The 24,024-nt window shown below is 39.1% G+C and overlaps 2 protein-coding genes across 3 annotated transcripts in view; one reads left to right on the top strand and one right to left on the bottom strand.

Annotated features, from left to right (window-relative positions):
* Window positions 1-18,065, top strand: part of LOC137255188 (calcitonin gene-related peptide type 1 receptor-like) — a 95,849-nt gene extending 77,784 nt beyond the window's left edge. Inside the window, exons 6-11 of one of the 2 annotated variants that reach the window (XM_067792599.1) lie at window positions 3,296-3,356; window positions 5,499-5,565; window positions 5,960-6,042; window positions 6,827-7,004; window positions 8,141-8,207; window positions 16,059-16,151. In XM_067792599.1, coding sequence (XP_067648700.1) covers window positions 3,296-3,356; window positions 5,499-5,565; window positions 5,960-6,042; window positions 6,827-7,004; window positions 8,141-8,207; window positions 16,059-16,069 — 467 coding nt within the window. In that variant the 3' untranslated portion in view covers window positions 16,070-16,151. Of the gene's footprint in view, window positions 1-3,295; window positions 3,357-5,498; window positions 5,566-5,959; window positions 6,043-6,826; window positions 7,005-8,140; window positions 8,208-16,058 lie in introns of both variants that reach the window. The other variant, XM_067792598.1, reaches the window with a different exon arrangement.
* LOC137255190 (10 kDa heat shock protein, mitochondrial-like) overlaps window positions 1-24,024 on the bottom strand; it is a 98,578-nt gene that overhangs the window by 3,645 nt on the left and 70,909 nt on the right. The window lies entirely within an intron of this gene.

Raw genomic sequence — 24,024 nt, 5'->3', positions numbered from 1 at the left:
TAAGTATTACTCAACACTAAAAACCCACATTTATACTGAAGGTTATCTATCATGTGTAAATGTTAAGAAATTCAGAACAGCATTATCACGTTTTCGTTGCTCATCCCATGATTTATTGATTGAAAAGGGGAGATTTATGAATATAAAAAGAGAAGATAGACTATGTAAATGTTGCACTAACAATGCAATAGAAGACGAATATCATTTCCTTCTTGTCTGTCCAGCATTTGATACACTACGTAGAAAATATATGAAAGAATACTATTTTGTACATCCATCGATTGCCAAATTCTCTTCACTGTTGACGTGTTCAAATGAAAAGGTAATCCAAAATATTGCAATTTTTATTCACAAAGCTATGCTATCCAGACAATTCTTCTATAAATGATATGTATATGGAGTGCGCCCTACAAATGATATAAAGATATGTGTGATATCGAGAAGTGAGTGATTTAGCATGATACTATATTACATTTGCTAAAATGTCATGTATATGATTTGATATGCCATTATATATGATGTACAAGCTGATCTTTGACATATGATATATAGGATATGACGTGAGACGATGATATGATGTATTATGATATGGTATGATACTATTTTCGATGTGAGAACATATATGATACGACATGACATGACATGGTACCATCTGATATCATATGATCTAATATGACGTGATACAGCATTATATGGTATGATATGACTCCATGATATTATACTACTTTATATCATGAGTAGTATGATGTGTGTTTTATACTATAGGCCTGAGGCCTTTCAGTATTGAAATAAATAAACTAAACTATTGAAGAATGAAACAATGATTGGAAGTGATGAACTGCGTCCCAATACAATTAGGAGATAAACATCATGTGTTGACCAATGTCGGTTCCAAATGCATTCACGTGCTTCAAATACTCAATAACACCCGGAAATTGTCCAACACATGATGTTTATCGACACTGTAAACAAAAAAGTAAACCAAAGGGGTTTTACTGGCTGCACTCGTTTACATCGAGTAGGGGTACAGCAGTGAAGTGTCATCAGCTGGCCGTTTCAGCTGGTTCCCATGGTAGCATCTGGAGTTGCTCATTTGTGACGTCATTCTAACTTTACGTCACAATATAATTTGAACGACGTCACCACTGTTGATGACACAACAAAACAATTGTTTACGTGTCAATACGCAGTGAATAGTTTCCGGGAATCTAATACCATTTGATCATGTTTTTCAACCAATCAGATTACAGAACACAGTAACATTAGGTTTACAATTGTCCTTGGTGCATGGTATATGCATGAGTCAGTACAATCTAACTAAGCTTGAATCTGGATGAGTACAAACAGCCACACACACACACACACACACACACACATGCACATAACACTAGAAGTGAAATGGCATTTAATGCGATATTAGGGTCCATTTCGAGCTGACTCTAAATCTTGATTCTCCGATATTTTAAAGCACTCTACTTCGGGGAGCACTCAAGACAAGGATCCGAACAATTACAAGAGTAATCTGCGTCCACAACATTTAACGAAAATGCCTAGTTTGTCACTTTAACAGTTTTACTAAGAGGGTTTAATTAGGGGGTTCTGAATTTGATGCTTGGTTTTCAGTGTCGAGTTAATTACCGTTAACCTGGCCACCACACATGCCAAGCGATGTTTGGATGGCATTCCAGGCGACACATTCAACATGAGAATTATTGTAATGAACTTCGCTGGTTGGAACATCTTGACCTTGACTGGTTCATAGAACCTGGAATGAATTGTCACATACATATTTTCTGAGAAGGCGTGTCAAGCATGCGTAATCGCTAAATACGACTTGGGCCCTATCCAGTTAAATTTGACATATATTTTCAAATAAATGCCCAATGTGTGTATACTAAGAAGTGCAAACAGCCGGACTCAACATCCGGTGGAGGCAGTGTTACTGTTGAAACTATTATCCAAAGAACTGACCTTAGATTACAGTGATAATTAAAATGATACTGTTCTTTGAGAGTAGCAAGCGGTTTTTCACACTTGAATACTATTGTGTTTGTGAAGACCATGTTCTAAATAACGGTTTAATTAACATAACGAATTCGTAACCAACGATAGTTTTATATGTAATAGATTTATGGAACCATATTGTACTCATACTATATATACTGACAGAAGTATATTCATGTTTGTCTCATTTTCGCCTCTATGGTATTACGTTACATCAAATATTGCGTCTTATACAGCCTTACAAACAGAAAAATACAAGCAAGTTTCACGAAGCGATGGACTACAAAAATAGCATATGTATATGAATAAGCAAATTGTAAATTGTATGTTACATGCAACTGACATTTTGTTTCTAGTAAGAACTACTAAATAGGATATCTGGCGGGCAAAAGTAAGCATGCAGGTGTCGCTATCGGTTGGCATTGGAATCCTCGGTTTGCAGCTAGCCGGCGACTGTTTTTGGTATAATTGCTCATCAAAGCCAATTCAAGTATATACTTTCTTCCATAGAACAGTTTATATCAACCTCTTGGGAATGTGCAGTGGAAATGTTCTTCGCAATTAAGCGAAGCGTGTCGTGAGGTGGGGGCACTTGCTTGTGGATGAGTATTTCATGCAATAGACTCCCACAGTTATTACTGAGGGTCCCTTGGGCCCAGTAGGTCTGCACTGATAAATGTATGCACAAATAACGGCAGTTTGAAACAACGATCAAGGAGAATTGCTGTAAGTTGTTTTGGGGATTTTTTACAATTTCATTCAAGAACGCTATTGTTCGGATCTTGATGTTATCTGCCACCGAATATTGGTTTTTATTCGTTTCTTTCAGATGATAATTGGAGAAAACGATATTACGTCTTTACAAATGGTCGTTGAATGTTTCATGTTACACTGCTTCATGATGGTATCATAACAGTTAAACAGAGTCATGCGCAGCATGAACCATGCTGAGGAGACACACATTTGTGATATGATACAGGCTAAGTCCTGAACCAGAGACATTGCTGCCGTCGTGGATGTTTAACTGTACTAACTGTCCTTCGTAGCTGTTGTTTAAGATGACATTTTGTAGATAAATGCTTGTAAAGCCTGGCCTGATGCTCTAAGATTACAATCCAAAAGTACTAGGTTCGACTCTCTGTTGAGTGTAATAATGTTAATGGTTTGTCACCACCCTAGCTGTGCCGGTGGGTTTTCTCCAATGCTCAACAAACTTCTAATTCATACACTTTCGTAACTGTGTCAGTGAGTTGGTTCTATGACGTATTAACACTAACGTCTTGTATTTCAGTGGGGCCACTGGTGCCAGTAATAGTGTACGCCATTATACGTGCTGTGAGGAACGACCAGAGGTGAGGCTTGACCTTTATTGATATGAGAAATGTGACAATTTAGACCGTTTTAACTTTTTCCTTCAAAACGACCTGGTTCTGAAATTTAATCTTCAACTGAACTTGACATTTTCACTGTTAATCCCTTTTTAGTCATGCAAATGTTTTCCTTCTAAATAGCTGCATCGTTGGTAGGTTATTGTCCCTCCGTGGTGAAGTGGCTTGAGCGCCTGCCCGGGGAGCTGTGTCATATCAAACAATTGTTTCTTTTTTGCCCTACCCTTCGTTCTGTATTTTAGATTTTGAATTAGATGTAATGGTGATATCAAATTAATCCATTTACCCTTTTTACGTGTTTCCATTTGTAAACAATATTGTTTCATGGCAACCAAAAGCCAGTACCCATCGTATATTTTGCTGTGTCTGATTTTCAGTTCAAAGGTAGCGATATCATATAGAAATATGAAGCATTCTGGTCAATACGGAAAGAATACTTCGAAATGGTTTTATTATTTTTATAATTGATGTAAAACTTTCATATAAGGTTTTAACAAATTGTGTCTATGGCTATCCCTCTCGTAAACTTTAAAATCAATAGGTTGCTTTTATCCAGCACGTCATTGCTCTGTTTGTTTGGTATTTGATGAGAATCAAGAAAGGCATTGTCGAGCAATAGTCACACAACACCAAATCAGCATATGTCTACTCAGTATTAACTTGCAACATATTACTATTTAAAATGTGTGAAAGAAGTGACAGATGAAAATAGACATCATCAGGCTAATTCTAATGAGTTTTGACATTTATGTAATTCACTGAAGATGCTTTGGTGGAAGCAAGAACATCATATCGTTGTCTTTTAACCCGAACAATTCTGATACAGATGAAATTCAAGATGAAAATGTTTAATCCGTCATCGTTGTGAGGACAACAACCATGTTTCCCAGTTAATTTAAATCATGACAAAAATGTATCTGCGTTTTGTAAATTTCCTCATGGAAAATGTCAGCCATTTTACAGTTGCGTGTAGCATGTATATGTTGACAAGTTTAATTCATTCACATGGTCACTGTGTGGCCATTTCTTACACATGTTCATGAAGATAGATGGACAAGATGGTCACACGTCTAGCATATGATTCACATGGCTACGAATTCAATTTACCGTTGACATTTGTGCCTTCAAAGTGAGCTTTAAATATTGAAATGCCAGATCCGAACGACTGCCATGTATATCTCATTAAGATAGGAGAACAGACACAGAGGAGACTGAATACATCCGAGAGCAATGCAACCCTTCACTCACTTAATAAACACAATCAATACTTGACCAGCGCCATCATAAAGCGACCCAAACGTGTGAATCACTGGTCTTAAATGGCGCGAGAGTCTATAATCGCACCTGTGACCTTCTGAAAGCATGAACCTGAGTTAAACAGCGTTTTTTAATGCAGCAGGGATGAGCCTGTACTTCAGTGAGCTCAGGTTGAAGACACTGGGGACAATTGTGAACATTTTCAAACATAAAGGCGAGGACATGATGTAGTTAGATATCGTCAACCGTATAATGTATGGTATTGTCACAGCTGTGCAGCTCTAAATGGGTGCAGCGGAGCGTCCAGATATTTTAGAAGCTTAAAAGAACGCTTGGGCTGAAAGCTGTATATATTTCCACGATAGTTTTGTGATGCTGATATGTTTGGGAAAAACAGGATTGTCTTTTGCAAGGACGATTGTCTGGGAAATTTGCAATTTGCATTCGCGTCTGAGACAAAACAATGAAGAGTCACAGAGTAAAATGCTTTTTCCAAGCTTATAACACAGATTTCAGGAATCACTGAAAAAAACTACTATGACCACTCCTTCTGTTCACTACAGAATCGGTTAAAAGTATTAATTGAAGGTCAAGGTCATAGCGTCGTTGCTCAGATTCCAGGAATATTTCAATGCAGCCACGTAGATAAAGCATTTCCGATGTTCACCAAGTGAGGGTAATGTTTGTAAAGCGGTTATAAGCCATACTCACTCACTCAAAACTTAGCATATGTGACTCACACGCTTACTGCTGTATCAATATGATTCTTGCAATGCTGTTCTGAACATCTTTAAATGCAGCAGAGATTCTGTTTCATCATTTAATATTTTCCCCCTTTTTTTCGTCCAGTTGCTGGGTGCGGCACGCGGGAGGCTATGAGTGGATCATATACACACCCAATCTTCTATGTATAGTGGTGAGTGGTTCCTCTACCAACGTCACACTTTCATGTCACAAGCACCACTGACACAAAGAATCGCTGACACATTTTCATCTAGACAGAGAAACGCGCCCCTTTCAATATTCATACTATTAGTAATATGACAATAAACTCGCCCCTGAACTACAAGAAAATTCTGTCGAAAAATTTCATTGAACTATTCCGTGTTAATTTGCAGTCATATGGAAGCACGTATGTGACGTTATCTCGCTTCAGGTGTATGCAATGTAATGATTGATTCGCGGCTTTAGATTACTCATTTTGTTTCGACGTCGGCTGTAAAATCTAAAAATGGCTGAAGATTACTGTCAGAGAATGATTTCAAATACTCAATGTTCACCTGTAATTAACTCACGTTTTTACCTTCCAGATTAACCTGTTTTTCCTTGCCAGTATCTTACGCATTCTCCTCACCCAGCTTCAGTCTCATCCAAACGAACCCAGTAATTACAGGTGAGCTACAGTGTTACTGTACTGTAGACAGTGAACAGTTGCTGACACCGCTCTGAACATCCGGGCTAGCAACTGTCATCAACAAACCGTGCTTGTCATTGGGGGCGACGGACTTGGTCTGGTGGTTAGGCTGTTGCATGGCATCACTCCGGTCGAAACTCAATCATTTACAGACCAATGTAACACGGGACGCTGTTGTTGTTGTTGTTGTTGTTGTTGTTGTTGTTGTTTGTAGAGTAGTTAACAGACAAACAAACAGTTATCGCCATTCAATAGCATGTGAACTTACTTTGTATGGAAAACGTTGTATTCTAGGCGACAGTGATAGGTTAAAACCACTCCTAATTAAAACAAAGGTTTTAAAGAAAGGTTTCAACAAAAGCTATTATTCTAAGGGTTAGGCCCAACCATTGGCCGTAGGCTTTTACATATTGTTGTGTAACATTCTGTGTCAGGAACTGCAGTTGAGGTTGCTGAAATAGATACTGGAATTAGGACACGACATGGATACATTGAGAAAATACTGCGAGTTCTGGCACAACTGTTAGCTAAAACCTATAACTTCACCCTTGCGTCATATTGAGCTATGTGACATCATAGTAGTAACGCGCCATGACAAAAGCTTGCTTAATATGCTTTAGAGGTGGCCTACTCCTGCTGACAAACTGTAGCCGTACTATATATTACTAGTACCCGCTAAAATATAGAAACGTAATTATACGTAATCATTGTTCAAACTGGCGTCATCGGGCAATGATGTTAATTGTAGCTGATGCATTTTCAGGAGAGCACTGAAGGCGACATTCATCCTGGTTCCACTGTTCGGTCTTCAGCTGTTCCTTGTGATCTACCGACCCCCCGAAGAATGGGAGGGATTCTTCTACTATGAGGTTTTAGCCAAGGTCGTATCGAACTCGCAGGGAGCAGTTGTCGCCCTTATATTCTGTTTCTTCAATGGCGAGGTAAGAAACAGCATATTGCAAATAACATTCTTTTACATTATGCTTGGCCTGTGAAGCGATGTTGTGACGCTATTTATTATTTGCTCCACTGATGTGTTTTTTGCTATTTCATTATACTGACACATCAATGATTATGGAACCATCTCATGATTAAAATGATTATGAACGTACACCCCTATAGAAAGCGACACTGTGAAATATGGACATTCAGTTATATGACGTCATGGTCACGTGACGTACGCGTGGGTGCTGAGTGGTAAATGTCCAGAGTAAAATCACGTGTGACCCACCCAATTTCTAAATTTAACTATCACAACAATCTCACAATAGTCAAGAAAATGAATGTGTTCCAAAGTGTCATTACTTTCGTTTAACTTCCTTTCTAATTTTTAGCAGTTTTAATTATACATTTATTAACTTATTTTATTTGTTTCGTTTATATTTCGTTAGAAATAAAGTCCCAATATGTGTGTATCTGAAACATGGTGTCATCAGTCAGGTTTGACTAAGTGTTACACTTCCTTATATTCTTATATACATGTATGTGTTCAACCAACTATGAAAAGGAAGGCTTATTTTTTGTGTCCGCCATTGACATATTTAGTCTCGCAAATCGTTTTGGCGGAAACGGACCTTTATTCTGGGACGAAAACAATTATTCACTTAAATCAATATTTTTCACATGTTCAAATTCGTTTCAAGCAGACGACATCTCTATGCTATGCATCCATCGCATCAGTTATCTACTTATCATGCAGCTACCCCATGTTGGGCTAGATACTGGCACCTGCAGCTGTTCCTATCATTTTAGCACCGAAAACATAATCTTATTTTACGTGGAACTCATGTGACCTTTATATTATTTATATTATTTTTAACTCTACTATCCAAATCTTTGCTAGAATTGGTCTTGTTTGCAGCATACATACCAATCTATGTTACATACCCATTCCATGCGTTTTGTGTCATAAACAGCATTACAAGATATCTTTCATAAACCCCCGCTTCTGTTTTATGTTTAGTATCCAGTGTTACAAACATAAGCTCTTTGTGATTTACCCTTACTTACGTTTGGTTTCTACTGTGCAGTGTTACAAACATAAGATCTTTGTGATATACCCCTTACTTACGTTTAGGTCCACGCTATACGAATACAGAAGAAGAGTACTCTCGTGATTTTAGTCAATGGCTTGGAGGAGATCGGTAAATTTCGACTTTCTTCTTATGTCCGTCCACTAACACTGCTATCCAGTTTATGTAAACGAGCTTTCATTTTCTCTGAAAACGTCTGACAACAAATTATGATTCTTCGCCCTATGTAATTATGTCAGTTTGTGTGATTGTGCTTATTCATTAGATACTAATCTAGCTTATTTTGAACTTTTATATTGTCATTTATTTTCTATTCCGATGTTCAGTGTCGTGCTATGTGAATGGTTGTGGTTAGCAGAGATTTCTTTTGACGATGGAAGGAGCTACTACTTACTTACTACTTATTTACTATTATCTGCATCAATTACAGACTTACAGTCACAACTGGAAACGATTCAGCTTTAAAATTTACACAGTGGGATTCTTTGTACCTGGAGCAGAATATTTTCGTATCCGTAATTCGAGACATTCGAGTAGGCCATGGTGTCGTTTTTGAACTTGTGAAAACATAAAATGGCATTGTTTTCAATTATGCACGGCGTTAACAAGAAGAACGTGTCGCAGTAGCAACCTGATGCCTAAAAATACATCTTAACGGAGGAGGAAATAGTTTTTCACTTGATGAGATAATGCTGGGTAGAATATGTGCATCTAGATATTTGCCCCAACTAGTGTTGTGGATTTTTTAATCCCTAGCTACTTTTTTTTATCTGTTTGATAATATTTCATGTTGTATAAGCATCTCGAGGCTAAAAAGGTGTGGCCATGATGTCCGAGTGATCAGTTCAAGCATATATCCCCGGGCGTTCTTGGTTTTCTTGTGTAGTACTGTACCTGTATTGCATGTATGTTGGAGCACTGGGTTGCCCTTTACCTAGCGTTTCTCTGCTTCCGCTTCCGCATTTCCTGGAGATTCTGATTGTTGTCTTGTCACTGAGTGGAACGTGTGGGTGGATGGGGGTGGGTGGGTGTTTGAGGTTAGTGTTAACTAAAACACAAGCATATATTTCAGATTTGTTGGGCTTTTTTTCACTCATGTGTCGTATTTATCGGGGCTAAATGTGACAATGTGTTGAGTACAGAAACGTTTGTTTTCCATTAGTGAGTGAGATCAGTAGTACATTAATATCAAGGCGGACACAACCTCATATTTAAAGTTCAAAATAAATTCACACAAGCGTCGCACAACTTGGATCCAAGTGTGACATTCCGTAAGCAAGGTGTACATATGTGGAATGTATGATACGGATCTCTAGTTCTCTAGTGCCAAAAAGGACAGGGAATTGAATTATATTGGAACGATGGATTTATCATTATCCACAATGTTAAGTTTGTTGCCATGGATACGGCCATGGCTGTATTCAAGCATGTTCCAAAGACTTGTTTTTCATTTTCCATGACGGCCTCTGTTTACTCTGTGTGGTGAAATGGATGGGCCCCTAAGTCAAGACCACATGCATGTCAACGTTGATAACACGCCACACGCCACACCATGATATCGTTAAAGATGCCGTGCCAACGCTGGCCATCCACTGACATTGTCTTGAACAGATTCATTGAACTCATTGCACAATCTAAACGTCTATATTGACGTTTCCATGCAAAGCAAATGTGAAGGGAATGATCCATGTCAGAAAGAGAAAGATATCTCTTTCACTTTTCAGGTCGAAAAGGTATTCATCCTGAGGAGGACCCGTGAAGATCCGGGTGAGAATTGGTCGTTAGTAACTCATGCTTGTCATAAGAGGCGACTAACGGGTTTGGGTAGTCTGGCTCGATGACTTGGATGACATGTTATCGTATCCCAATTTGGGTAGATCGATGCTCATGCTGTTGATCACTGGATTGCCTGGTCCAGACTCAGTTATTTACAGACAGCCGCCTAGTGTGTCATACATATGCTGAAGCAGATATATCCAAGATGGCCCACACAAGCCTAAAATGTGGCAACTTTAGGTTTCCTACATTAGTCGCAGGGCTCCTTTTCTTTGCATTATATTATTTTACCATAAACTGTTTTCTTAAAATATGTTCATTTCACTGATTAGTTGTTAGTCCAACCGCCCCAAGTAGCAGTGGGATAACAACTGTTAATCCACAGCCACCAGCTTAAAAACCTATCTGTGTCAAAAACCTAATGCCGATCGTCCGCCACCACACAATATGTGATTGACACGAAGTGTACTTCCGCCTATACTCGTGTACTTCCGCCTATACTCGTGTACTTCCGTGTCATGTGGAGCAGACCTGGATGGCTGGCTTGCTACCGCCCGCTTCAATCGTGTGTTATAGAAACCAGCATATCAGCGTGGAAAGTCCGTTTAATAAGGCAGCTAATAAGCATATTCAGCATAACCATCCATGTCAAGGTCACTAGGGTGTTTGTGTGTTGTCGTCATTAACTCGCTGCATTTATCCAACGAAAAGTGTAGGAGAACGCTATTAAAAATGACAATATATTGCTCAAATTAGTTACAACGTAATACAAATATCTGACTTCATTTCCTCTTAAGTGCACTTGAAGTTCATTTGATTTAATACGTTCGCCTGATTCAACTGACATTCCGTCGATAATTTACTGTTGCCCTATCGGTGGTCTGAACCCAGACTTGATACATTATTTTTGAATATCTACATTTCCCGTTCTTCCTTATCCATAATAGTAAGGGGTATTTGTAATTCGCGGAATTCCGCACCACGGAGGGGCATGCTCAAAGTGCTACAATCTGATTATTACCCCGGCTAACCCATGTGTGAGACGTGAAGGTTAATAGTCACATGACTTATCCCACTGAATACCCATTTTATGCTGGGTGAACAGAGGCAATATTAAGCAAACCCACTAGCCTATGATGAGACCAAATGTCTCATGTACATCATTGTGGGTCAGGACTTGCTTTTAGTATGTTTTGCTTTTGGGTTTTTTTGTGTTTTTTTGTTGTTGTTGTTTTTTCTTCTTTTTTTCTTGTTTTGTTTATTATTATTTTTAGATCTTATTATAATGCGCTAATGAACATAACGGTATTACTGTAAACATCCAATTTGGTAAGCTGCAGATATAACTAACTCAAAGGGTTCTCTGCTTTTGGTTACTTCTGATCGTAGTTCGTTTTACTCATTTCTACTAAATTACTAAATACACAGCATGAGCAGGAACGTAAGCCCTGGTCGTTATAAGCCCGTTGATGTGCTGTAAATACTCGTCATATATCAAATAAATATGGAACACAGAAAATAGCACCGCACACGAAAATATTACATTACATCACATAAAAATGTTTTTAAAAAATCAAGTGCTGGTAATTTCTGTTCAAGTCACGTTTCCAACAGTCCCAAAACGTTCTTAGACAAATACCATCCTCTCATTATTGCTTTTAACTTTTTACAATTGTTATGCATTTAAAGCAAAAATCAGCTAACAAAACGTCAGAAAAAGACCAAAGTGCAATATGCTATGAGCATTTGTTTGAGTACGTGAATGTTTGGGAAAAAAGAGTTGCCTAAAGCTTTTAACTCCTAATTACCCATAAGGCCGTATTTCCATTATCCACAATTCCCCTAAACTTGACCACAGCGATAATTCCTTTGAAGGAAGTCATGAAGTCATGAAGTCATGAATTCGAATACCGCAAGATTCCGTTTAAGACAGCATCATGCACACACACCATTTTCCAAACTTAAAGCGAGGCTCAAGTTGCCATATCCAATTCCGCCATTTCTATCACCAATAGACAAAGGCTCTGCAAGATTTTCTGCAGACTTCCAAACCTTATTCGAATCTGTGGATTCGATTCTCGGTTCCTATTTGTGTGTCTTTATTAACATAATACCCATGTTCAGTTATCTGAGGCACAACAATGGAGTGCTAAAACCAGTATCTGTTCAGGCTTCCTTCACTTTAAGGTGACACACAACTTTTATACCTGCTACCTACATTGTAGTTGACCCTCTCAGTCGAATGGGTTCTCAATTAAAGCTTTACGTAATTCGTGTTTGAATTTGGTTTTCGAAGAACATAATTGCTGAGTATGACCCCCTTGATAGACAGACATTGCCCCAGAAGAAAGTCCACCAATACTTGACCAGCAGTGAAATGATGTATCACCCTTGCTTCGGTCATCGTTTTTCTGTTGGTGAAAAAATGGACTGCGCACCACCCATTAAGAAGGCATTGAAGTGCTCTTGAATAACCATTGACGTCATTGCTTCTCTCGGGAGGACGTCTCGAGTAGGGTTGTTAAAACGTGCAGTAAAGAAACAAAAACCTCGGTAAGATAATCAGTTCTCTACGCTTTACTTATGGTATACCATGACCCAAGTGGACTTCTCATGTAAGCAATGATTTTGTTTTTCACGTCATCAGTATGCCAGCGGGTTTTTGTGTGTATTCTGTCCCACTCAGATGTTTTATTGCTCTGGTTGAAACTTTAGGAGCAGACTATTTCAGACCTTCTTGATATATGTTATTCGGAAAAGTAGGTGATATTCCATTTTGCGATCATACCACTAGCCAATGCTGCTGTATAAGAAAACGTAATATTTACAGATGAAACATTTCCAAAGGAATGGAATAAATTGTCAGATTTTCCTTTAATGTCTCCTCATCATCTGTTCCTTCCTTGACATCATCTTTTGCGTTTTATTATAAATCCAATATCCTCTTCTTTTATAATTGTATGTATAGCTAACTTCATTTTTCACATTATGTAATGAATCTCCACGTCCCACATTATGTCCTGTATTACAAATGCAGTGAGCTTATTATTTAAATATTACATTTAAGACGGTTAATCCTTTGAGACACCTTCTGCATTGACCTTCTTATATGACCGAAGCTTGTATTTCTGTTTGTCTCGAACGTTGGAAGACTTGGCATTCTTTTTGGTGTGCGACACTAAGTTCTGCGACACTGGGAATGAAATGAAACATACAGGAACATCTCTATTACAAGGAGGTGTCGTTTGACCACCTTTCACTTTCTTTATAATTCAGTTCAAACTACTAAAGGAAATCCGTTTTGTCAGTAGGCCATGATTGGAAATATCAGTTGACATAGAACATATGGCTAGATTTTAACATGAAGGTGGAATAATCACAAAACTTGTAATATGTTTTTTTTCCGAATTGTCAGCTACTCGGCAAAGATAGCGTAATATATATCGTTTGAAACGGATACCGTGCAGTCCTGAAAGTTTGTATCATTGCTGTATTCATCAACATGCCAGGATTGCGTGATATGAGATAATCCGTTTCTATTGATCATGTGAAAGTCGGTAGCTTCCACACTGCACATTTTATAAGGTCATAAACTCCAAAACTATAATTGTCTTCGGAAGCATCACCAGCAGAGGCGTCCTTGGTCTTTCCAATTTACAGCTGACGACAGCCAGAGAACACAATCCTGTTGGAAAGAAATATCCCAGTGCAATACAATAAACCTCTACTTCTGTTTTGTTGAAATCTAGTTACCTTGCCAGAATTGACGAGTTGGGGAAATTTCATCAAATTCCATCTTAGTATTCTTTGTAAAAAATTTTCCTTGATGTAATCAATAGGTCGGTACCACATCTAAAGTAGGACTGTCAGCCGTGGACAAAGGTTGAAATCAGGTCTCCAAATAACGTCTGTTTTTTCCAGAATTAAATTCAATTTCAAATCGTGTAATTTATTCTGAAAATATTTTTAGATCACTTGAACGATATTAGTGTCATCACTGTTACGGTAATGTACAAAATGTCAAATAATCTTAAATGCATGTTCTGTGGGAGTTGTCTGTGGAACCTGGTGAAGTTTCAGTTCCGTAAGGGCTGACTTAACAAGGAAATGTGGCGTCGTGTATGGCATGGGGTTAAAACCAGGATCGGCAACCCAGTATCACTGAAGACATGGCGAAGACACAACGTAGCATATGCTGAGATGACCATAGATAAGTAGACCGCCAATCTCCGTCCATATATCGATGATATGTCTGTGACGTAGTACTAAAATGCTTTGGATGTTAGGTTTTATCAAGAGGGCAACAACACAGATGCGCTAGTAGGGGTGTTATTAAGTGATGCAGTAGAAAAACACAATGCAAATCCTCCTCGTAATACTTTGCAAAATAAATGACACAATATTCAAATGTGTACAGAGACATGCATACTAAGAAGTACAAAAGTAATTTAAGCGCATATACAAAGTTGCACTCAGGTTAATGTGAAAATTCTGAGTAATTGATTCAAGATAAAAAAATATGGTTTCTTACGTAAGACGGAGAATACCGACTGGGGCTTTTCATTATCCACCCCAAGGGAACTGATCATGAGTTCTCTAAATCAGCCTGTCATAGTGTTCCTCTATCCCCGATCTCATTGTCACCCTCTGAGCCCCTAACTTGAGCTGAGCAAGATTCTATTCTTCAAATCTAATTATCGTGCTCATCGATCTGTTGAGTGGGATGTGTCGACCCTATCTGCAAGCGCGGCATGTCGTGCGCACATTCTACGGAGATTTGTGAGTTGCCAAAAAAATCCCAGGTTCTTGACAGAGACAAAGGAAACGTAAAAACGCCACAATCAGGTGGCAGGGTATCACGCCCTAGCGGGATGTAAAGTTAACGTCCTGAATTAATGGCCTTCGTGTGTCGAGGAAAGAACACGGGACCATTTGTCCAATCCGTTTCTCTAGTAGTTTCATGTTGTATAGGAGCCGAATTTCATGAAGCACTACATACCGTCACAGCACGAAAATAACCAGTCCTGAAAATAACTACATATGTGGTTACGTTTCCAGTTAGCCAACTCCAATACTTTCTCATTTCAACTGATATTCATATGGGGTAACAAATTGGTTTTATGTATGTACAACAGTTGTACATATCAAACATTGGTTTTATATATGTACAGCAGTTATACATCCCATCTATGCTATAAACAGATTCACATTAGGACTTTGTATTTTTAGGAAGTATTTTATGTGCGACCTAATTCTCAAAATGGGTCGGTCGATCGGAAAAAATACAGACAAAATTGTCTGAATGATGTTCTTGATTCTCACTTATTGTAATTCTCATTACAACTTCTCGCGTATTTGGACTTGGGGCAGCGACTGAGTCAAAGATAAACATTTATATGACGAGGCAGTACGTTTTAGATTCCTGTCGGCGGTGTAGGAATGAAAAGAAATTGGGAGATTGGCAATAACATTAGATGAGAAATGAGAAACACACAAAATATAAATTCTGCAATTACCTGTATTAATTTAACTGTGTTCAGCTTGACAGTTATGCTTAGAACTATAGCTACCTACATGTACAATTATGCGTACTATTGCTGAGATGTACAAGTAGGTGTACTACTGTTATTTGTTATTGTCATGTGCGATGATGTCTTCTGCAAGTGTAACGTTGTTTTACCTATACAGTCCTGGGTATAGGTGTTATTTTGTTACAATGTAAAGCTGTGTGTCTATTTTAGCTGTAGGCTTCAGCGTATATCTGATACTTTGTGCAGAAGCCATCAAACCCCGATCAGCGGATTGCCATTGACTATTAGTCATAACGAAATGATAGTAATATACTCACATGAAGTAGAATAGTCAGTGACTAAACAGTCTCTTCCTTGATTACAATCGGCAAAGCAATAACTGAGTATATTCCAGTGATGACGTCACACTACATGACGTAATTATATGATATCATAACGGAATTCAATACGGTCATGAAACAGTTTCTTTAATTTGATCATAATCTACCATATAAGGAAATATGACACATTTCACCCCTTATGTTTTGTTCATCAGACTGATCCGAGTTCAGATCCGAGTTAATCGTATAACTATACGTGATTGCGTTGTGTTTATGTTACATAGGGGTCTCCTGGTAACTGTAGTCAACTTTGACAGCCTTCCTTCTTTTTGCAGGTTCACTCTAACCTGAAGACTCTCCTTCCACGGTCGCTGAGACGCGGGGGTATGTACAAGTCTGACGTGGTGAGAAGTAACTCGATGTCAACACAGTACACCACAGATAACCGCTCCATCTACACCAAGAACGTCGGCAGCCACATAGACGACAAAGGGAGTTACATCCCCCTCACCGCCATGAACGAAGAGCATGCTAATGGTAGGTGTAATGGAAAGCACTGAGACTAGTGTTGTGGACTTGGGATGAGGAGGAGGTAGTGGAGAAAGTCCCCAGAAAGAATGTATTCACATGTGAGCTACGGAATTGAAGAAGCCTTAGAAGGAACAAATAGCTTTGAATGGGACTGGCCATGTTCAAAGAAGACGGAAAGACCCTTGAAACTGAACAGAAGAGTTCCATATTGAACATGATCTCTTTGAAAGATATCGAAATGGTTGTTGAGGCTGAAAATGACACATTCAAGAGAGTTTTTTTGTTGGCTGAAGCAAACCAGCTGTTGACAGAAGGTGACGGGAGAGCTATCTGTTGAACATCTCCTTTTGAAAGCAGACGAAATAATGCGAAAGAAGTGTTTTCAATTGCCGTGATGTTGTTGAACAATATGATTGTTGAAGCTTTAGCTGGAAAGAAGATAGAAGGGGATCGTGTTGAAAGAAAGTAGAATGATTGTTGTTGGTGGAGGAATGCTCATGATCTTGTTCAACAAAGTGGAAATGGTTGCTGCAGTAACCTTCCTTGTTATAGATGTGGATGTGATGGTGATGCTCATCATGTAGTATAGGAACTACATGATCTGTTGCAGTCGTAACGAAGCGATGTCAGAGTGGCATGTAAACAGCAACTATTAAGGGAGGTTTGAAGAATTTGACAACAGTTGTTCACGCCCTGAGTTCTGTCCCAAGTATTTACAAGTGGGTCTGAATCCGTTTGTCTTTGTTAAAGATATTTTCACCTAGTACTATTTACAGTGAATGGTCTCCTATTTTCCACAGACATAGAAAGCCAGAAGCCAATGTGTACTTTGAAAATCTGAAAAATAACCAAATGATTGGGGGAAGTCTTCATGACCAATATAAGTTTGATGTTGTCAAGTACATTTTTGGTTGGAAGATTTGCCTCCTGCTCAGCTGTTTCATGACAGTGAGACCACAAACGAGTGTAGTTACGATTACCAATGGTTTGTCAACAATGACTATATTTTCAAGTTGACAGTAAACATTGAGTACTACCTCTGCAGCGTCTCCTCGTAAGAACAGCAGACATAGAATAACTGCCTGAAGACAGTGATGATCATGCGGGTCTGTGATCACAAGCAACGAATCAACCACGAACCTTGCAGGTGAAGATGGAGTCGACGTTGTTGTCATGTCTACATTGGTGTACGTCAACGGTGTCGTTCACATGTTCTATGAATATTTTTAACCAGGGTCACGTGGGAGGAAAGTATTATTTATTTTTTTGTTAGTGTGTAAACAAGTCGTCATGACATGTACGGGTTACGATAGATGTGATCATTTATACCCTCGTTAAGCTGAATCAAAGTGTACATTATTTCAACAATGAACATGTAATTTTCTTTTGAGGCTTTCAAAAGACTTTCAGCCAGGAGTCATTAGGAACTGGAACAAAGTTCTTTAATGTATCGTGTGAAAATGTGATGCATACAATGCCAGTCCATGAAACAAGGGAGTGTTTCACCAAATCACGCACTCATCCACAACCAGTAAATACTCTTACAACTGTGTATATATTGTTATCTTTTATATTCGAATCGGGTTTTATACATTGATTCTGAAAACAAACGACTTTTTTGCTTTGAGCACTAGTGAACTTGTAACGTACATGTCTCGGTACAGAATGTCATGTTTTGTGATAGATACTTTTTCGGGTGCATGTTTGTCATTCCGAGTTTCAAGAGATGTTTGTACAGAGACTATATATTTTGGAGTATGATAATGGCGAGTGTGATATAATGTTCCATTGCAATAAGCATGGTCCCAACATGGAGCTTCTCGTCTACAAGCATAATTTGTGACATGTTAGCGTGTCCAAATAGATGGGGCAAAATGAAATATGTCCATTTGATTAATGTATGAAACTAATTAGTTTCTTGTTTTCTGCAGGTCATGGTGACCTGTGAACTATTAAGTTCGATACAAACACCAAACAAAGAAAGGATGATTCGACTGTGTAGCTGTAGAAATAGACATATATTTTCATAAATTGTTTTGGTGACACCAAGCATCCTGCATACTACCCATGACGTATGTCAGTGGGTCAACAGTCTCAAAGGCCATACTGTAACATAGACTGATACCATCTACTGACCAGTATTCACTGTATATAGTTGCGTCCCTCGGCGAATCCACTCATTATGGGTTAGAGTTCGTGCTCATTTTTGACTTTGTCCATGAGTAGTTGGGGTTGAGATACTGAGAAAATTTTGACGATTATCAAGACCACAGTGAGTCGAATTCTAAATTATTGTCAGTGTTAACGTTGTTTAACTGAACCCATAGCTGTTGTACATTTTTGCGTGATTACATTGGGGTGTTTTAGCAAGACGGCAATCAATATCATGTGTACAGGTTCTTCACTGATCATAGTTCCAATCACCTGGAAGCAAACAAATGATAGACAATGGTCAACGAGGACTGTTAATTGAGACAGCACGGTCCTTGTCGACCTTTGTCCACTCGTTACAAAATAATTTATATGCATGTGTCGTCTCCATTTTAAAGTAGAGTTATTTGCTTCGCCTAGAGTATGTACTGAAACATTGAAATGGCTGAAGTTGTGGTTTGGGGGTAGACGTTCCTAAATTCTGGTTTGGGGATGACAATCCTGAAGTTGTGGTTTAGAGTGACCTAAAGTTGTGGGTAGTTGTGGGGGTGACTCTCCTGAAGTTGTGGGTAGTTGTACGGGTGACTCTCCAGAACTTGTGAGTAGTTGTTTAGCTGACTCTCCAGAACTTGTGGTTTGGGGTGACGTTCCTGAAGGTGTGGTTTTGGATGACGCTCCTCAAGTCGTGTGTTATGGGGATGACGCTCCCGGCGACATCCGAGCCGACATCGATGCCGGCATCGTTGTTGACATGAGTGGAGCGTCATCCTGCTGCAAGGGCTCATATTTTATAGTCATTAGAGTTGATGACAAAACGTTTCAGAGAGGTTTGTCCCGACCTAGATGTCCACCATTCAGTCATAGTGACAGTACCGTTCAGTTAATCACTTTAAAACAGAGCCAGTCAGAATTTGATTATGCCATTATTGCCAGTCATATTCAAATACCCTTCAAAGTCATGTGACAGGACCAGTATGAGCTGTTCAGTCAGCCTTCTCCTGATGGTCAGTTAGGTCTGAACCATGTTTAAAGTCGCTGTTGTTGTCATTCATATTTATGTTAGATCTTTCATCAACCATATTTGCGCCACCGTTCATGGCTGTTATGCAGATTGTTCAAATTGTAGAAAATCAGGTAAAACATCTTTGGATAACCATTGATAGTCACACTGAAATTGAATTCAAATGCAGTCATAGTGGCATATAGTAAAGGATACATCAGCATGGCATGAAGTTACTCCAAGATAATCGATGGCTTGTCTTCAAGCGTCGACCACACTGCAATCATCCTTAGTCTTTTAATGAAATGGTTACCCACATTGTGGCTTTGGTTGTATCGAAACATTGTCTCGAAGTAACTGTCCTGCGTTCTCTCGACGTTACTACGATAATTCCAACTTCGAAATGAATGGTCTTTACTATATTTCTATGCTGGTACTGTTAGTCCTCTTCGAAATAAACAATGTTTCTAGTTACGGAGGTGCGAGAGTATAGTGTATGACCTCGAACGTCACGGAGGTACTACCAAGACACTGGTGTCCTTCAAATGTATGTGAATATCTTGTTTTATGAAGCTCTTGCTTCCGTTTTCTTACCATTCCATTTCGTCTAAGGTGCCGATATGCGCAGTTGTGTCCCTTTGGCTCGCCAGAATTCTATGATCACAAGTTCGATATCATTAGATCATGAGAGGTCTGACAACGGCATACACGTGTTCATGTGTTTCAAAAATATGGGATGAACTTCTGAAATCTACATCACTTTAATCTAGCATGTGTCATGGTACTTGAACACTATTCAAAACCAACTCGTTCGCTCATTCTCTTCATTCCAATTCATGTCACACTTATGTTGAAATATGCCTCGGTGATTGTCCTATTCATTCCGCCAGTTTTTGAAAGTGATAATTATATGTTAAATATCATCACATTTATCATTCTACAATATAACACTTTGAGGTATTGGTCTGGCCACTGCCAGTATTGAGAGGCAGTAGAGTCAGTTATGTCATGTTTTCACGTGACTGATACGGACAGGTGTGACACAACTTCAGTTCCAGTTTCACAGCTGACACACTGTACAAATTCTATAAACTTTTAGATATCCCAATCAGGGCGTGTAACCGAGACAGTACAACCCTGATCGGGGATACGTATACAAGGCAAGCTTTGGTGTCATTTTTATCACAAGCGAGATTTGCTTCTAGACTCTTCCTTCCACACATGGGGCTTATATGTGTATATATGTAGATATTGTACAGAGACCTCCACAGAAAGGAACAGCTTCTACCGCTCATCACGAGAGTATTGCTGGTGTTAGGGCAAAACAAATATTTTGCTGACGTGTAACTTATGTGCGTGTAATGAACTACTTTGAACATTGTAATGACAAATTGTTTTCACTAAGGACAGTTGTATGTATGTATGTGTGTATGTACGTGAATACACTTAGCTTTCACGCACGTACGATCACTCCGATATCCATTTCCCTAGCCCGATCACGATCACTATACATATTACTATCCCCATTCCAAGCCTTTACTATTCCTATCCCTATCAATATCCCTACCATTGTCCCTACCACTACCACCATCACAAGTGATAACCCTAGTCCTAGCCCTATCACTATACCTATTCCTACCTCTATCCCTATCCCTATCCCTATCACGATCACTATACCTATTACTATCCTCATCCTATCGCAGTCCCTAGCCATATTGCTATCCCTATCACGATCACTATTCCTATTACTATCCCTAGCACGAGCACAGCACTATCATTATCCCAATTCCTATTCCTATCCATATCACTATCCCTACCAATATCTCTGTCCCTATCCCTATCACAAGCACAATCCCTGTCCCTATCACTGTCCCTATCACTATCAATATTTCTATCACTACCCCTATCTACTATCACTATTCCTATCTCTATCCCTATCTCAATACAGATGAATAAATCTTACTTACCTTTGGTTATTGACATTTTGTTAGCTGTGCAGACACATGCAATGAACGCCAAGTGACTGTATTAATGTATATTTGATACATCTGAATTTCTCATTCAAAAACGTTAGTAATTTCCACAGTTTCATGGTTGGGTTCCACAAATAAAATGTTTCATCTTGTTTGTCTAAATCCCTCCGGACCATTACTGGAATATTGCTAAAGCAACCTAGAACTGAATAAACTCAATCACTCACTGTTAACAAGTCTCAGCCTGTGTCACAACTTTTTTCTATTCTTTTCTCTTATTTTTTTTAACAATTCAAGATGAACTTTACTGCAGTTCTTTGATGAGTCCTTTTCAGGTAGAAGTTTTCTGGTTCTAGAGCACATCTCCTACATTTTGGAAGTAGTTGGCAATGTCAACTTGCTCATATCCTACTTCATTATTTGCGATATCCTCACAATTGCCCGAGACCCACTTCCACTTAATGACATGTTGTTCCTCAACACTTAATACTTTTATCCCGTTTCGTTTTCTGGAACTGATTCTTCTTCTTATCCTCACCAAAATATTTTTTCGGTGCCTGGTGTGTCATAGTATGATTCATGTTATATTTCACGCTGCCATGGTAACCATCAAAGATCTGTGAAGGAGGTATGTGGTAATCATAGCACGAGTCTGCCTGTATCGCTACCGGCTGTATCGTGTATCAGACTCCTGTCCGTTGTTCCTTTTGTTAGACAATGTGTGTTTGAAGACAGTTACAGTGAAAAGCTATTTCTGCTTCAGTGCCATGTCATGATTTATCTGTCAACGGAATGTGACCTTGTCATTGTATCAGCAGTTTGTTTAGTCGGTTGTGAAGATAAAGATGAATTTATATTGTTCTTGTTTGTCATTCATGAATCCATATATATGTCGTGTGCTTCTAAACCCATGTACAGTTGTACAGTGTGAGTGGGTGAGTCTAGTTTTACGCCACACTCCAGTAATATTCCAGCAATATGGCGGCGTTGTCTGCTAATAATCGACACTGGACCAGTTAATCCAGTGATCAACAGCATCAGCATCGAACTATGCAATTGGGATACGATGACATGTTCAACCAAGTCCGCGAGCCTGACCACCCGATCCCGTCAGTCGCCTCTTACGACAAGTATGGGTTACCGAAGACCAACTCCATTCCGGATATACACTGGCATGTTTTGTTGTTCAATAAAGCACGAGCGTTAAAATATTACGCTGAAACGTCTTGAACTCAAAGTCGAGCGATACCATGAACCTGCTGAGTACTAATATGCGATAACGTATGTTAGGTTCGGGAGATAACCCACAGATATTGAGTTGCTTTTATAATGGGGTCGTTTATTAAGTTGGTGTTGATGAGGGATACATGTGACGAAAGATACACAACACACAGGTACGAGAAGTTACTGGATTTGCATGATACCGACGGAAATGACTGTAAAATCATCATAACCAATGAGAAACATCCTTACAAGTTATGACAACAACTGAACACCCAATAGGAATCAACATAACAAGCCAGAACTGACCATCCAATAAGAAACATCCTTACAAGTTATGATCACAACTGAAAACCAGTAGGAATCAACATAACAAGCCAGAACTGACCATTCAATGAATTCTTTTCAATATATTTTATGATTAATATTTACGAACCGTTTTTCTCTTAAATATACTTATTCATGAGACTAGATGATAGTCTGATGAAATGTATAAAACAGTCCAAACATTTGCTGAAACTGGAACTAACGCTGTTGAGCTCTACTAATCGAATGGACCCTCTAAACTGCTGCTCTGATCTGACATGACACTCCACCACGCAACATGACAATGGTAGACTCGTGCATGACATCACATCTAACATCAGGGCTGGGCAGTGGCTAGCTGGTTCCAGGAATATGATAATCTTCCTAAAGGTCAGCCAAAATCTACTTATTATAGACGTTTGTTGCATTATTTCCTCAGTTGATTCACGTGGGTGTTGCAACTATGTGGCAGCTGAGTGTAATTACTCATGTCTGGAGCGGGCAATCCAGTGATCGACACAGTAACCGATACTGACCCTGTCCATCTATTCCATGTTGGTGTCATCTAATGGACATGTTACTAGGACCGGTGGGCAGAGTCCGGCGGGTTCCCGTCTTTGTAATTACCAACGTGAGAACTGTATCACAGACACGGGATTCGAACTAGGTCAGCGGGATGCCACGTTAAGACGCAAGAAAGTCTAGTTAAGTCCTCAAAAGCATCAGCCAATAACGCTTCGTAACGACTTGCGCCAACGACCCAACTGAAGTAAGCAGATTCTCTTTGATCAGATTGTATTGGAGGCATTGCGTCTATTTGACGATATCGAACATCTCTACTTTCTGTGTTGCTAAACCCCCTATCTATCATGCCTGTTCCCAGCAAATAAACATGTCACCACCACAATGTCCAGCATTCTTGTGGAATCGATTACCCAACTACACCACATCCCACAAGTTGATGCCGCCGTGACTACACTCAGCAATAATACACTTGTCTCAAGTAAACCCCAGTGATTTCATAAACTGACGTTGCTGTGAAGACTGCGGTCGTCTGTAAGAGATCTGTCTGGCCATGGCATCAGGTCTTTATGGAGTCATTATGCCAGATCTGTTTGA

This window comes from Haliotis asinina, chromosome 11 (assembly GCF_037392515.1).
Source record: "Haliotis asinina isolate JCU_RB_2024 chromosome 11, JCU_Hal_asi_v2, whole genome shotgun sequence".
Taxonomy (NCBI): Eukaryota; Metazoa; Mollusca; class Gastropoda; order Lepetellida; family Haliotidae; genus Haliotis; species Haliotis asinina.
This window is presented reverse-complemented; position numbering and strand designations above follow the sequence as displayed.